Source organism: Lepisma saccharinum, chromosome 24 (genome assembly GCF_977018435.1).
Source record: "Lepisma saccharinum chromosome 24, izLepSacc3.1, whole genome shotgun sequence".
Classification (NCBI taxonomy): domain Eukaryota; kingdom Metazoa; phylum Arthropoda; class Insecta; order Zygentoma; family Lepismatidae; genus Lepisma; species Lepisma saccharinum.
This window is the reverse complement of record NC_139252.1, coordinates 55,939,643-55,954,590: the sequence shown is the minus strand read 5'-3', so window position 1 is coordinate 55,954,590 and position 14,948 is coordinate 55,939,643. Positions and strand designations below refer to the sequence as shown.

At 38.5% G+C, this 14,948-nt stretch overlaps 1 protein-coding gene across 1 annotated transcript; it reads left to right on the top strand.

Moving 5' to 3' along the window:
* Window positions 1-6,826: 6,826 nt before the first annotated feature.
* On the top strand, window positions 6,827-14,285 carry LOC145977985 (uncharacterized). Its single transcript, XM_083110339.1, has 3 exons — window positions 6,827-6,946; window positions 12,131-12,223; window positions 14,047-14,285. Exons 1-3 carry the CDS (start codon window positions 6,833-6,835, stop codon window positions 14,149-14,151), a joined length of 312 nt encoding a protein of 103 aa, XP_082966465.1. The 5' UTR covers window positions 6,827-6,832; the 3' UTR covers window positions 14,152-14,285.
* Window positions 14,286-14,948: the final 663 nt, after the last annotated feature.

Sequence of the window (14,948 nt, the reverse complement as noted above, 5' to 3'; positions counted from 1 at the left end):
CAGATTCTCAATTCCTTAAACATTATTACGCACATGCGACACGCACTCCAACCATGGCGAGACGTATAGATCTAGAACTAATAATAAATCATCATTGCAATGAACAAATACATAGGTGACGAAACTTGCGAGAAAAGGAACGCCAATCCATTCTGACACCCATAGGCAGTCCAGCAGGTAGAGTGGGATACATAAGTATTGCCAAGCTATTTGTCTATCGCATTGTTTATTCTCTTTATTTTCCCCAATGAGAGCTTCAAGAGTTGAAACAAAACGCCAAACAAGTTGCTGATAACCTCTGCACCAATATACGTAAACACCATTCCTTGGATGCATGAGATAAATTGATGAGAGTAGTCATGGACACTTTGCCCAACAATATTTGTGCATCCCACTGTACAGACAAGGTGCGTTGGTCTTTCTCATGGTCTTATGGCACATCGAAGGCCAGAGCTTGATTTTAGTTCCACGTCTGTGTGTCCAGGCCCTGGATCAGGTATAAAATCAAGTTTTCATACATTTCTCGGATAACTGACAGGCCAATAACCTTATCCTACTAATCCCATTAATAACCGAATGTTAAGTCCACTTGCTTAGTGATTTGCTGCATGTTTATTTTCCGTTTGCTGTGCAGTGTCAGATTCTGTTCAAAGATGAACGTTTACAGCTTATGAATTGATTTGTAGTATCTGTGTTTTACATAGATGCTCTCTATTGATTCGAATTGTATATCACCGCCGTCTTTTTTTCTCTCAATATGCGCAATCAAGATGTGAAGCTTCAATTATGACGCAAAACTTACCTTTTACAGTCTTGCGTAGCCTACTAGATGCCTGTGCTTTTCATGAAGACCGTAAAGATTTCTACGTTGAAGTGTAAGGGCAAAATGGTTTGTTGTTAGGACAAGACACTCGAATCTGAGCTTCGGTAAATTGTATCAACTTAGAACATATAGACAATTTTGTTACTCCTGACATGTAAAGGTGAGTACACTTTTCTTTGCATGTTACGATATTGTTCAAAAGGATTTTTGTTCGTTATTCAGTGTGTGTAACTGTGTTTTGGTTGCCCCGTTTCTCGATTTCATTATTCTTCCGATATCAACATCTTCACATGCGAATGCAGATGAAACAAGTGGCGCATATCAGCAGTGGTACAGCAACAAGGGGTTACAGGGGATCAAAATTTTAAGAGCAGTTACAGTACAGTAGGTCCTCCCCGAAGCTATCAATCCATATTGTACGTACCTCCCGGAAATTTGTTCTGACAACATTTAGCCCATATTTTATCTAAACCAATAACCACAATCTTTAATAAATGCTTTTCCAAAGGTGTGTTTCCTTGTACATGGAAGCAAGCATCGGCCGATTTCCTTACTTCCTGCACTTGCACTGCTAGCTGAAAATATCATTTCTAATCGTATCCTTGCACATGTTTCTCCGTTCCTCTTTCCCACTCAACACGGATTTCTCCCTCATGCTTCCTGTGACACAAACCTTGCTTGCTTGCTTACCAAAGCGGTCAATTGCCTGAATGCCAAACAAGACATGGATGTCGTATACTTAGACTTTTCCAAAGCCTTTGACTCTATCTCTCACACGCAACTCATCCACAAATTATCGAATAGATTCAATATTCACGGAGCTCTTCTTAAACTACTTTCATCTTACTTGCACAATAGAAAGCAAAAGGTTATCGTATCTGGTTGCTCTTCGTCGTGGCTCCCTGTAGTTTCCGGTGTGCCCCAAGGAAGTTCTCTGGGGCCTCTGTGTTTCTCTCTCTTCATGGATGACATTCAACAATATATTTCTTCCGAATGTTCAGTATTATTGTATGCTGATGACTGCAAATTATTCCGAAACATTAGCTCACTTCAGGACACATGCTACATCCAAGATAATCTCAAACACATTGAACGCTGGTGTCAAGACTGGAATCTCAAATTAAATCCGGATAAATCTGTTGTCATGAGGTTTACTCTAAAATCCAATAGCACAGCGCCATCCTACAAGTTATGCAACCAGGTTATTCCCTTCGTACGCCAGCACAAGGATCTTGGTGTCATTTTTGATAGCAAACTGACTTTCAACCATCACATAGACTACATAACTTTTAAAGCGATGAAAACACTTGGACTAATTTACAGATTTACAGACGTAACACACGTTTCTGCCCTCAAAACCTACTTTACAATGTGTCTTGTTCATATTCTTGAATATGGCTCCTGTATTTGGTCAATGGCATGTGAAAGCAATTTAAAGAAAACAAATAAAGTAGTAAGTTTCTTCGTCAGAATAGTCACACACAGATGCCCAACCCTTGCAAACTTCTCCAAACAATAAATTTTATCCACTCTATAAATTCATGACCTTTCCCTTCGCCGTCAACTCTCAGATTTAACACTACTCTTCAGAATCATTAATGGACAACTTTTCACCAGCGAACTCTTGCTAATTCTTAATATCAGAATCCCACGTCCCAACAGTAAATGCAACAACTTCTTTTACATTAAATCTTCAAGGCTATCTTTAGAAAAAAGATCACTTCTCTACAGGCTACAAACCACTTACAACTCACTAAGAGACGCTCCGGGCTTCCATTTATCAAAACAGACTTAGAGAACGGCGTGCATAAAGCAGCTGTAGAGTAAATAATATTCTTTTTGCCCTAGTTGTTATTATTCTTGTTATATATGTATATGTGTGTGTATGTGTCCATCTTATTATTTTGTTTATTTCTTTTCCTGTTGATATCCTGTTGTAAAATGGATTTTTCTGTATTCAGGACTTTTCAAATAAATAAATAAATAAATAAATATAGTTACAGTTGGTAGAAGTAGGTTTTTAGTACCATGAAACAGGCTCTCTCTCTCTCTCTCTAAAAAAAGCAAATTATGATATTTTAACATTTAAAAAATCCGATATATTTTCAATGTAGTGATTCTTGTGCAAGAGGTTTCAAGGAATCTGTAAATTATCCCAAAAGGCAAGAAGCCAGAGAACACGTTTCTGAGCAAATTAAAAATGTAAAGAAATGGGAAAAGATCAAATAAATTGAGAACATGCTCGCTAGCTACAGTTTGTTCACAAGTAGAAATTAGTAAGAACTTATGACGATTTGCCATATCTCACTGACTCTTTCTCTCTTCCTCAAATATGATAGCAAAGTCTCGATATCATTGATTTTACAGAGGTTTGTCTCGTTCTCGGTCACGTCACGACCAGATGAAATTCATGGACAGTCGCGAAGGAAGGCCCATCCATGCCCAGGCAGGAATTAGAACCTTCAACCTTCGATGTGCGATAGTGAATAAAGTTGACACTTCTGTTATGATTGGGAAGGAGCTTAAGAAAGAACAATCTAAATTTTATTAAAAAACATACTTTTCCTTCCTTCCTAAAAATTAAGAAAGAATGAAAATAACTAATTTAGCATCCTGGACGCGAGCGCAAGTGCGTAGAGAAGCATATAATAACAGGATCCATAATATCCTCTGCTTGTAATCAACGGGACAGGTGACAAATGAACCTAATCCCGGATGATTCCACTCGCAGGTGCTGCCGCCTAGTGGAGTGGTTGAAGTCTGTCTTCATTAACCCACCTGGCCGGAGGCAAGAAGGGCGGAGAAGAAACCGCGTTTTACTAAGCATTCGTTGTCATGGAAACCTCCTTGTGGCTGAAGAGGAAACGCAGCTCAATACACATGCAAGTGCTGCTTTGTGTAATAACTGTTTTCTAAATGATTCTTTGACATTTCATACAATAAATGGACTGAAATGCAAAGTTATTCTATTTTGTTGCTAACTTTTACACACTTCGTTCAAGAAGAAGTTTTAAAAGCTAGGGAGAAATTTTAGTTGTAGTCAGGGCTCGAAATCGAAATTTTCACGAAACGGAATGCTTTATTCTCGTTAACGTTTTTTTTGTCTGATTGCTACAGTGACGAGATTAACGACTAGTGAAATGACGTGCTGTATTAAAATTAATAATAGTTAATATTACAATTTAAAATTTAAACAGACGGGACTCGAGTATGAGAGTCAGCTCGCCCAAAAAGGGGAAAAATTGATTTATGTGTACATATCGTCAATACTTTGGGTAAATTTCTCGTAAGGGACAGACGGATTTCATCAATTTGACAGGAGAAATTACTTACCCAATGCAGTTTCTTTATACTTCTGGAAGTTCGGGGAAGTGTTTTCTCGCATCGTTCATTGAATTTTGCCGGTAAATCATCTATTTTTCGAAATAAATGTGTGACCGATGCACGAAAGCTCTTGCATCCATTTACTTCCAGGTGGATGTAGCCTGTGTGTGATGACGTAATCCCGGTCAGTGTTTCCAAACCTGTGTCTTTATAACTGAAGAAGGTACTTTCCCGCAAATGGTTTGTGTGGCTATGTGTCAATGGTTCGTGGGGCTATGCTAGAATGGTGTGGGGCTACACATATTTTTTCGAAACCAATTTTTAACTATTGTAACCTATACGTGACCCTACATAACCTAACCTTCCCGGAAATGTTTCGTGGGGCTATGTATGAATGGTTCGTGGGGCTATGCGTCAATCGTTTGTGGGGCTACGTAGGTATTTTTGGGTGCAGTGGGGTGGAAACACTGCATGCCGAGTAAGTTAGTGAAACTGTGACCGCCATTTTGCGTGTTACCGAAGGGAAAAGGAAACGAAGAGAACTTACTCGATATGTCGCAAATAAGAGCTTATTTCCGTGAAATAAGCGAAATGCCACCTTCAGCAATGTTTATCAATGCAGCATACGTAAGTACGAATATTCAAATTAAATGAACTAGCAAATTTCAGCCGTTTGTCCGATACGAGAAATTTACCATACTTTGTTTTAATAATACTTATTTTTAAAAAAATCAATTTGTGCAAGTGAAAGATATTTCCATATTGTTATTTTGCGTGTTATCAATGATTGAATTTATTGTTTGACTGACTTGATATTTTACTCTTGGGTTAATCGGGACAAAGAAAAAAGGACGACGAACAGCACTGAAAAAGGGAAGTTCAAGAAGGAAGAAAATACTGCGGATGGTATGATGGTTGCAGTTCCAACGCTCTGTACTTGCCTCCAACCCAGGCAATCGGTTGACGCCGTCACACTCTCCTAAGCCCCCTCGCGGCAACAACACATTTATATTTTTCTAGGTGTAGGGGAAATTTGTATGAATCCTATAATTTTAATGTATAGTGTGTTTTAAAAGTCCTGCAAGGATTCTAAAAAACTATAACTTTAAAGTACGTAATAGGTTTATTACAATGAAATAGTATATGTTTGTTTCTACACAGAGGAAAATTTAAAATTTTGTTCTGCCCACACTGCTGAATGACGTGTGTGCCGGTGATCACGTGATTCCAAGATGGCGGTTCATTTCGAGCCCTGATGATTTACATTGTGCGACTAAATTTTGTAAATTTAGTAAGGAATACGATGTTTTTGTTTATGAAACTTACTCAAACATGTTTTGTTGATGCATTACAAATGAGTTTTTTTTGTGCGTGTGAGGGCTTCTACAAATAAGAGAAACACTTTCTGTTAAGATGCTATTTTGGGAGCCTGCACAATTATTAGTGTCCTAGTGTCCCCATGTATACTATTACCGCACGCAGCGGGGAGTGCGTCTTCGTAATTGTCGCGGTGCGTCACTCCAGAGAACAGTGAATGTAGGATTTCTGAGAATTGATTGGTGCATTTTGTTGGCTTCGACTGGTGGTCATTGTCAGAAGATATAAGAGCAAACTTGCGGACTTAGGAGAAGGATATACGTGGAGGTAAGTATAACCGTACAACTTTTTAAATCCTAGCGCTAGATGGCACTGTTTATTCTTTTGGTTAGTTAACGTCGCGTTAACCGAGAGCTAATCTGGAATTTGAATATGGATGGTACTGGGGTGTTATTGAACTGTTCTTATGTTGCTTTTCTTTTTCTTCCGGCCAACCGCATGGGTGAGGATGAATGATGATTAGATGAAATTGATAAAGAGATCAGTACTCAAACTCAGGATATTCAATGTGATATGCTGATGATGATACACACTTTTTTTTGGAGAATAGCACAGCGTTCAACGACGACAGAGGTACCGGGTTCGAAACCCGGCCTGGACATGTGTGTTCTTTGTGAGTGTCGTTTCATCATATCATCACTCATCCTCACAATTAGCCAAAAGTGACATAAATGCGAAGAAATATAAATCAAATAAATCAATCAATAAAATTTATTGATTGATTTAGTTTATTTTACTTCGCGTTTTGTGCCTCTTGGCTAATTTGCGAAGATGGGGATGAGTGATGAAATTGATGAATGGACATTCACAAACAACCAAGCCCGAGCGGGATTCGAACCCGGGACACTTGGCGTCGCAGCGCGATGTGCTAACCACTCGGCCACAGGGTCCGGCTAATTAATGAACTTGTGTCACGGGTGAGACAGATAAAACACTACCTCTTTACTTAATAATAATAATTTTATTTAAATTTCTGTGCCTTTTTAAATGATGAAAACAGAGAGAAGGTAACTGACCTTTGAAGTTGAAGGGGAAATATAACACTTGAAAGAGAAATTAATTGTTGTTTGGTGTCACGGGTAGGACACAATACACAAAATTAAGTCAAGATGTTAAAATAAATTAACAATATGTAAAATAATTATGTTTATACCTGAATTTCTATCCAAATCACAATTTTAGATTATTGACTCACAAGATAGATTAACGCTATAGCATTTAATTTAATTTTAAAACACTTTATGGGACATGCAATGCCCCATTTGTATAAAATGACTGTGGATTGTCCTTATTTTCAGTCTGTGCAGGATGTTGTGGTTCGTGAAACTTCATTGCGTATTGCTCGTGGTCTCTCTAGAATGCCTTGCCCAGCTGCCTGACTTTCTGTCCGACTCCGGCCCGTCCCAGGACATCAACTTCGAGGTGAGTAACGATTGGTCAAGCCACCGTCCAATCACGATGCTTGATTTCTTCGAAACAAAAAAAATAGATATCCTTCGCTGTTTGACAACCGTTCAAGTACGGATGTCTTATCAGGTTGCATATACACCAGGGGCTTTAATTAAGTCTCGTCAGGCATTGATACCTAATCATTGTCCGAATTGAAAAGAACTTCCTAGTTTCACATTTCAATATTTCACCCACGCAGTATGTAGATGTCAATTCATACTGTATCTAAGTGACAGTGTCGGCAAATGTGAAATATTTGAGGCATATTTACATAAAGCAGCAATCAATTTTTAATGTGAAATGTACTTTTTGCATGATATTTACTTACCGGAGGTTCTGATCATCTGCCTCTTCTTCGTTGCGCCCTTGATAGCGAGTTGGTGAGTATATTTTCTTTATGGGTTCCAGAATTGAAATTTCTTACCTGTTTCCCTTACAATATTTTTTGAGCGCTACGTTGTGCTTCAATCTCATGTTAAAATCACAGATTATATATTGCCAGTCCTTTCATAATAAAGGGTGAAAAGTGTATTCTTAAAATGCTATAGCATACTAAATTTCACTGCGAAAAAAATAGTTAAAAGTTCGAAATTTGTTAAACTAAATGATGTTTCTTTTTAATTTTAAGTGCTGTAGAAATCATACTTCTATTGTCATTGAATAGATGAAACTACGAGGGTAAGTCAATATTTAAGTCACAAAATGGAATAGAAAGAAAAGTTGAAATAGTCACCTGATGAAATGTGGTTTGTTTTTCAACGTAATCTCCATGAACATTTAGGCACTTGTCCCAACGTTTCACGAGTCCCTCAAAGCCAGCAACGAAGAAGGGTTGTGGTTGGTGTCGTAGCCAGCTGGTAACCTCCCGATGGACCTCCTCCAATCCTGGAACCGGTGACCACCCAGGTGATTCTTCAGTGGGCCGAAGAGATGAAAGTCGGATGGTGCCAAATTCGGACTGTAGGCTGGATGTTCCGGTCGTTCCCAACCTAGGGACCGTATGTGAGCCACTGTGGTATTGGCACTGTGTTTCATCCAACAGAAGAACCCCGTCTCTCAAAGCATCTGGACGTTTCCTGCGAATGGCTGACCGTAACTTCGTCAGGGTTCTGCAATACGTGGCTGCAGTGACAGTGTGACCCTGGGCCAGCCACGAGTAGGATGCCTTTTCTGTCCCAAAACACGGTGCCATCAACTTCCGTGCTGACTGGGTGACCTTGAACATGTTACCAGGGCCGGCAGTAGTCATTTTGCCGCCCTGGACGGTGGCGGTAGATACCGCTCCCTTTCGAACGCCTCCCGCCCCCTCCGTCATTACACTGCAACGGGAAATTGAAAATCAACATATTCTTAAGAATAATATCAAACTATAAAATAAATAATGAAACCTGTTACGGTCTTGCAAAACAATTAAGCATAAAAGGAAGTCTCGGCCACAGCAAAACTTTAAAAAATGCGACAATTATTATATTTTATGAAAACTCTCTCTCTCTCTCTCTCTCTCTCTCTCTTTCTCTCTCAAACGTATCTTAAATGTAACAAGTATTATGAAAGAAATGACTTGACTTCTATGTTTAACGTTGTAGGCCTATGATATACGCATGTTTGGATTTTTAAAAGAATTACATCACCCGCGTGGGTGATCTATGGTCTGAATTTTTTCCTGCGTTGTCCTCACATAAAACGGCTCAAATTAATGGGTACCTGGGTGCAAACCTGGGGGTAAAGGTGGCCGGAGAGTGGTGCTGATCACATCACCTCCAAAATGGCCGAGATCGAGAATGTGTGTGCCCCCCCCCATCCCGTAAATGTGCCTTCATGACATGGTGCTATATACAAGGGTAACTTTACCTCTACTATTGCATGTAATAGTCTTTTTCGTATAATGCATAAAATGAAAACAAGCGTGTTTCAGACTTGATTGACCGAAGGTAGTATTTTTATTAGCCTTATTTTAAAAAAAACCTTCGTTCGCCACTTGCCACGGTTACCGACAAAGTTAAAAAAATCGAAGTGTAACACTCAAATTAGGTGCAAAATCATGACCCTTTATCGTTTAAATTAGTAGCTTCTATGTGTTAACATATCGGCAAGTTTTGTAAACTTTTCAGACAAGAGACCAATATCATTAAAAAAATTGAAGAAATCACTGTGATGTTTAAGCTGCTCAACTTTTTCCCTTAGAGCCGAAATGATCGTCTAGGACCTGGTAATGAAAATCAACTTCGTACAGTTTTTGTGGATCTTCAACAGTTTCATCATACTGTAAGTGCTTCTTTCGATTTCGGCCCTGTACAGTGTTGCCTATCTTTGGATCATCTATGTGTATCTAAATTCGATGCCAATTCTTTCTCATCAACCGGGACTCACAGGTCGTCGCCACCGACGCCTCCACGAGTGAAGGGAGGGAGGTCCTGCCAGGCATTATACTGCGAGGTGGCGTCTAAGAAACTTTCAAATTTTTCGTTACTCCTGCTGTTTTCAAAGCGATGATATGTTTGTAAGAAATGGAACAGCATCTAACAAATCGTAGATTAATGTTTTGAAGACATTTGCTCATACATTACGTCAAGTAAAAAGTCATACCACATAACTAGTGAGCAAAGGAATGTAAAGCCTCGAAACTGGTTTGATTTTGTGACATTCGGAGAGTTTTATTGTCGCCACTTATTTAAAGAAGCACATCATAGACCCCTCCCACTTGATATCTCAACGGAGTTAAGGCATCGAATCTGCTTTCCCACCTTGTGGCACTCAGAGGTTTTAAAGTGATACTACTGATATGTTCCTTCAGAACGGTGGGTTGGCATATATTAACTTCCAAGTTATTTATTTGGTAACATAATATTATAACTTCCAAGTTTGCAATAGGCTTACTTTTTCTTCTCTTTCAATTTTGCCGCCCTTAAAATTTGCCGCTCTGGGCGATGGCACCGCCCCCCCCCCCCCCTTTTCCGCCGGCCCTGCATCTTACCCACTTGGCACTTAATGACTCACCGTGCGTTGACGTTGACGTTGAAGTTTCTTGAAATTTCATGTTGAAGTGCCGTTTCCTTGACTTCCATCTGTTTTAAAGTTGTGGTAGTGGCGTAGTGCGATGAATTGGCTTCTGTTACCTCTGCAACTGTCGCTCGAGGTTCGGTCTGCGATGGCAGTTCAATTGTGAACTGAATGTTGTGGTGCTAAAAAGGGCCGAGAAAATTTTGGTCCTAAAAGGGTCGTTTTTGCTATGACAATTGGTGTTACATCTGAGTTATTATTGGTTGTCTGTTTAGAATGCTTCTGTGATGAACTCGATGAGTGTCTGAACGATGGTAATGGCTTTGTCTGTATCGTTCTTTGTCTTTTGGATCTTGTCTTTCACATTCTTGATGAGCGTTTCTTATTCTCTTGTCTTGCAATTTTGTCAGGATCCAGTTGATGATCTCGTTTGTCTCTTCTTGTTCTTCAGTTGGAGTCTGAAGTTTCTGGCTATAAGTCATGGTAGTCGGTGGTATGTTCTTCGCTGGTGGCTTCTTTTGTGGTAGATTGGTTGATAGTTGTTTCTCATGTTCCTTCCCTTCATCTGGTTTTGGTTTCATCTAGGGATGTGACGAAGCTGAAAATTTACTGATGCCGATGTACTCCCCGATAATTTTTGGAACCGATACCGATGCCGATATTTAACCGATTCCAATACATAAGATTATTAAACAGAAATGGGATGTTATTTTCTGCATGACAAAAATGAATTTGCTATGTACATTTCTATTGCATATCATATGTATATACATATATATTCTCAAGAGATGCTAATGTACATTTGCATCTACAAAATGTTATGTGAACCTTTAAGAAGAACATGGATTCTCAAGAGATTAAACATTAGTACACAAGCAGTTCTTTGAAATGCAAAATGAATTCCTGTTCTGCCAGATTCAACTTCAGAAACACGAGATTGGGAAGCACTTCAGGAAGTAACCTACTTCTTTTCTTATCTCAAATCTGTTCAGCAACACTGAACACTTAATCACTGAATACTGATGCAGCAGGTATGCCCAAGTATTTTCTCAGCACTTGCTTCAGATTTGAATATTCATTTTTGAATTTCCAATACAACAGCAGATCCTGGTTCAGCAATGTACTGTTTTATTTCCGATTTATAGTTAGGTTGATCCTCTGAATGAGAGTTTGCAATAATTTTATTACAGAAACTCTACAATAACGAGGAGTCATAACCTAATTTTCAATAAATCTTACAAAACTAGAATATAAAACTTATTATAAGGTAAAAACTCTAGTATAATCTGTACCGGTTTAAATATCGGATTTTTGCCGATTCCGATACCGATGCCGATGTGTCAATTTCGGCCGATTTTCATACATCTGTAATCGGCTTCGGCACATTCCTAGTTTCATCTGATGCGCACGAAAACGTGACTTTATAGCGCCGTATATGATACACGGTGGTGCTGCCACCTACACCGACACTTGCGGAAAGGATCAGTGCAACGACTGATATTCATAAAACATTTTCACATTGCAGCAATTCGAAGATATTTCATTTGGCGACTTATATATTGACTTCCCCTCGTAGTTTCAACGAATACTTTAATCAATACTAATTATAATAGTTTTCTACCAAATCAATCAATCAATCTTTGTCTATTTCATTACTTTCTTTCCTCGTTATTATATGCTACTTATTAATAATAGCGGCGTTTGGGTGCCAAAACTGGGGGACAACGAAAGTTTCTCTTGGTAGACAAGGCTTAGACCTCTCGCTTGCCTTCTTATCGTCGCCACTGCTACTTATTAACTCACACTGTAATTTATCTTTATCATAAAATGAAGTCACTGTTAATATTACATGTAACTTTCTTTTTAAATTCTGTATTTTTTGTATTATCATTCTTCTCTCTCACTACCTCATTGACAAGGGGGGTTGTATCGTTGGTTAAACTGGAGTTATAAACATAGATTTCACTGCAGGCATTAAACGTAGTTTTAACTAAAATCGAAGGTTAAACTGGAGTTAAAAACTATATTTCTCTGAAAGCATTCCTTAAAATTAATTTTAACAAAAAATCGAACATATACATAATTTTCTATTTGTATCTGTGTATCTCATTTTTGGCTGTGCATAGAGATATAGCTGTTTTCTTATTCTGACGGTAGGTGGCAGGTCACGATGCTTTGGATGCAGCGACGGATGAATTAGCGGGTGCAAGCCAAACCACTGATTCCCCATGCACACTGGAAATTCAAGTTGTAAGTAATATCCTGCGTAATTGGTTCTTTGTGTGTGTGTATGTGTGTGTGTGTGTGTTCGAATTTATTAAATAATCATTTCTGCCATTAACAAGTGGTTAACTATAAATGGACTCACATTTACATGTGTTTTACTATACTGATTTAATTTTTGAATATCTTGTAGCAAATCTCTGGTAAATGAATGCTTATAATTGGAGCACTAATATTAGTAAATATTTTGAACAGCTTTGGATTGTTACCAGGCATCGGTATCGGTGGGAATATGTATGAGTATCTGTCCAAAGTGGTATAGCTATGTTTATGTATGTGTGTATGAATATAGTATACAGTAGCTATTTGCCGGCGTGTAAGTTTATCTTTAAAAATAGGTCCGATACTCATTTCTGGAAATTTTCTCTGTTCTGGATCAAAGCTTCATGGGATGCTGTGAAAACTAAGATAGTGGCTAGATCATTTAAGAAGTGTAGCAATAGTAATATACAGAATGGTCCAGAGGACTATTTGTTGTATGAGGACTCAGACTTAGATTTAGAAAGGGTTTCAAGTGACTCTTCATTTAGCTATGGAAGAAAATGCCTGGCTTTGACTAAGATTAAAATGTATTCTTTCCTAGTTAGATTGTGTAAGTTATTTGTTGAAAGTAGACCTACATTTTACATTGTATTTGAAATGGTGTCGTGTAGTTTCCGCCAAGTCATTTGTGCCGAGGCTTCTTATCGGCTCATTTCCGTCGTGACATATGTCAAGACCTTCCTCGGCTGGTTTTCCCACAATCCAGTGTGTCATCACCGCCACGCGCACGTGTGTTTATGGGCAAATGGTGCATCGTGCATAAAGTGGACTTAAAACATAAAATCAAACGTGTGTTTATGACGATGCACAGCTGTGTTTACACTGAGATAAACCTATCCAGAGAGTCAAATATGACTTTTCTTTAATTATTTCAAAAGACGTTACACAGGATTACTTGTATCAATTTTATTCCACAACAGAAAATACATAAATCAGTATTAGCCTATTAACTATTAATCATTTATCGTTAATCGTAAAAAAAACATTGTAAATACAGTATTGTTAAAATATTGAAAGCATTCTACAAGTACTATGTAAATGTACACTTTGGAAGCAACATAAATGTGCCAGTCTATTACACTTAATTATTATACACTACATAAAATCGTCAAAAACATTATAAATACAGTGCAATTTTTTGCAAACATTATAGAAGTAATAGCTAGTATATATAATCACAATATTTCGATACACTTGCACAACAACAATACAAACGTTATTTGAATTCTTGTAGGTATGCAAATGCTCTAAGGCATTCCACGCGTTGTTTCTATCATTTCCATATATTCTCAGCCATCTTGTCGCCTCTTACAAGTCTCAGTTTTACATAAATACTAATTTCCCAATGTATATCCCTCATATATAATTTCATCTTACATTCATTTACCAATCACCTTCCTTTTCAATCGAAGATAAACACAGCTGGCGCTGAGCAACGTCATAAACACACATGCGCGCGGCGGTAATGACACTTCGGATTGTGGGAAAACCCATCAAGGAAGGTCTTGACATATGTCGCGGCGGAAATGAACCAATAAGAAGCCTCGGCGCAAATGACTCGGCGCAAGCGACACGGACTCATTTGAAATACTGTAAATTAAGTATATTGTTCAGTGATAAAGCTTTTTCCTTAAAAATGCGTACAAATAAGGGATGCATCTTATATGCCGGCAAATACGGTATATGTATGCTTGTATTAATCTTGTCGGCGTCAACGATCATGATGCATATTTATATGATAATTACAGACAAAGAAGATCCCAGGGCGATGCATCACACTGGGGAAGAAATCTCGAACGAAGGGTTGTTTGGCTGGAATGTATCTTCACCCTTTACACCAGGATTGCATGTAACAGCCCTAACATCCAGCCGACACAAATGCACAAGCTCTGGACTTGGGTGCAAGCAACAACGCCAAGTTCGACTCAGCTCTATCGTCAAAAGATTGTGATCTCATTGTAAACGTGCCCATTATCACATGTACCAGCCACCATTATCATATATGTATTGTCACGTGTATTTACTCATGAGTGTTGTTTTCTCAAGCAATGTTCAAATATTTACAATTAAATACTACTGTGACATTAAGTATTGTTGTTTATTTATATTATTATTATGACCTGCATTGTTCATATATTGTTCAGTTCCTTACAATGTCCTCTTCCATTTGTACGTATCGATTTCTTTGTGTCGGTTCTTGTGAAAGAGATAATTGCCATGACTTACGCCCCAACCCTCGTAGCAATATGTGAAGACTTTATATTATGTACAAAAAACATAAATTAAACACTTGTATGTTTTCATAGTATATTTATTGCCGGACCCTGTGGCCGAGTGGTGTCGACCTCCGTGGTGGAGTGGTTAGCAGAGCGCGCTACAACGCCAGAGGTTCCGGGTTCGACTGCCGGTTAAGGCATGGGTATTTGTGTTCGTCTGTCATGAGAAAAATCGAGAAAATAGTCCAATTGATATGAGTGAAAGTCGTGTGAATGATGGGGAATACTTCCGTATAGGAGTATTCCTTTAAAAAAAAAAAAAAAAAAAAAGTGGTTAGCACATCGAGCTGCGACGCCAAGGGTCCCGGGTTCGAATCCCGCTCGGGCTTGGTTGTTTATGAATGTACATTCATCATTTCATCACTCATCCCCAT

Excerpts from the sequence above, each read along its gene's own strand:
- LOC145977985 (XM_083110339.1), top strand. The coding sequence starts at position 6,833 with ATGTTGTGGTTCGTGAAACTTCATTGCGTATTGCTCGTGGTCTCTCTA. Across the intron at positions 6,947-12,130 it reads CCCAGGACATCAACTTCGAG|GTGGCAGGTCACGATGCTTT; the intron begins GTGAGTAACGAT and ends TTCTGACGGTAG. Across the intron at positions 12,224-14,046 it reads GCACACTGGAAATTCAAGTT|ACAAAGAAGATCCCAGGGCG; the intron begins GTAAGTAATATC and ends TGATAATTACAG.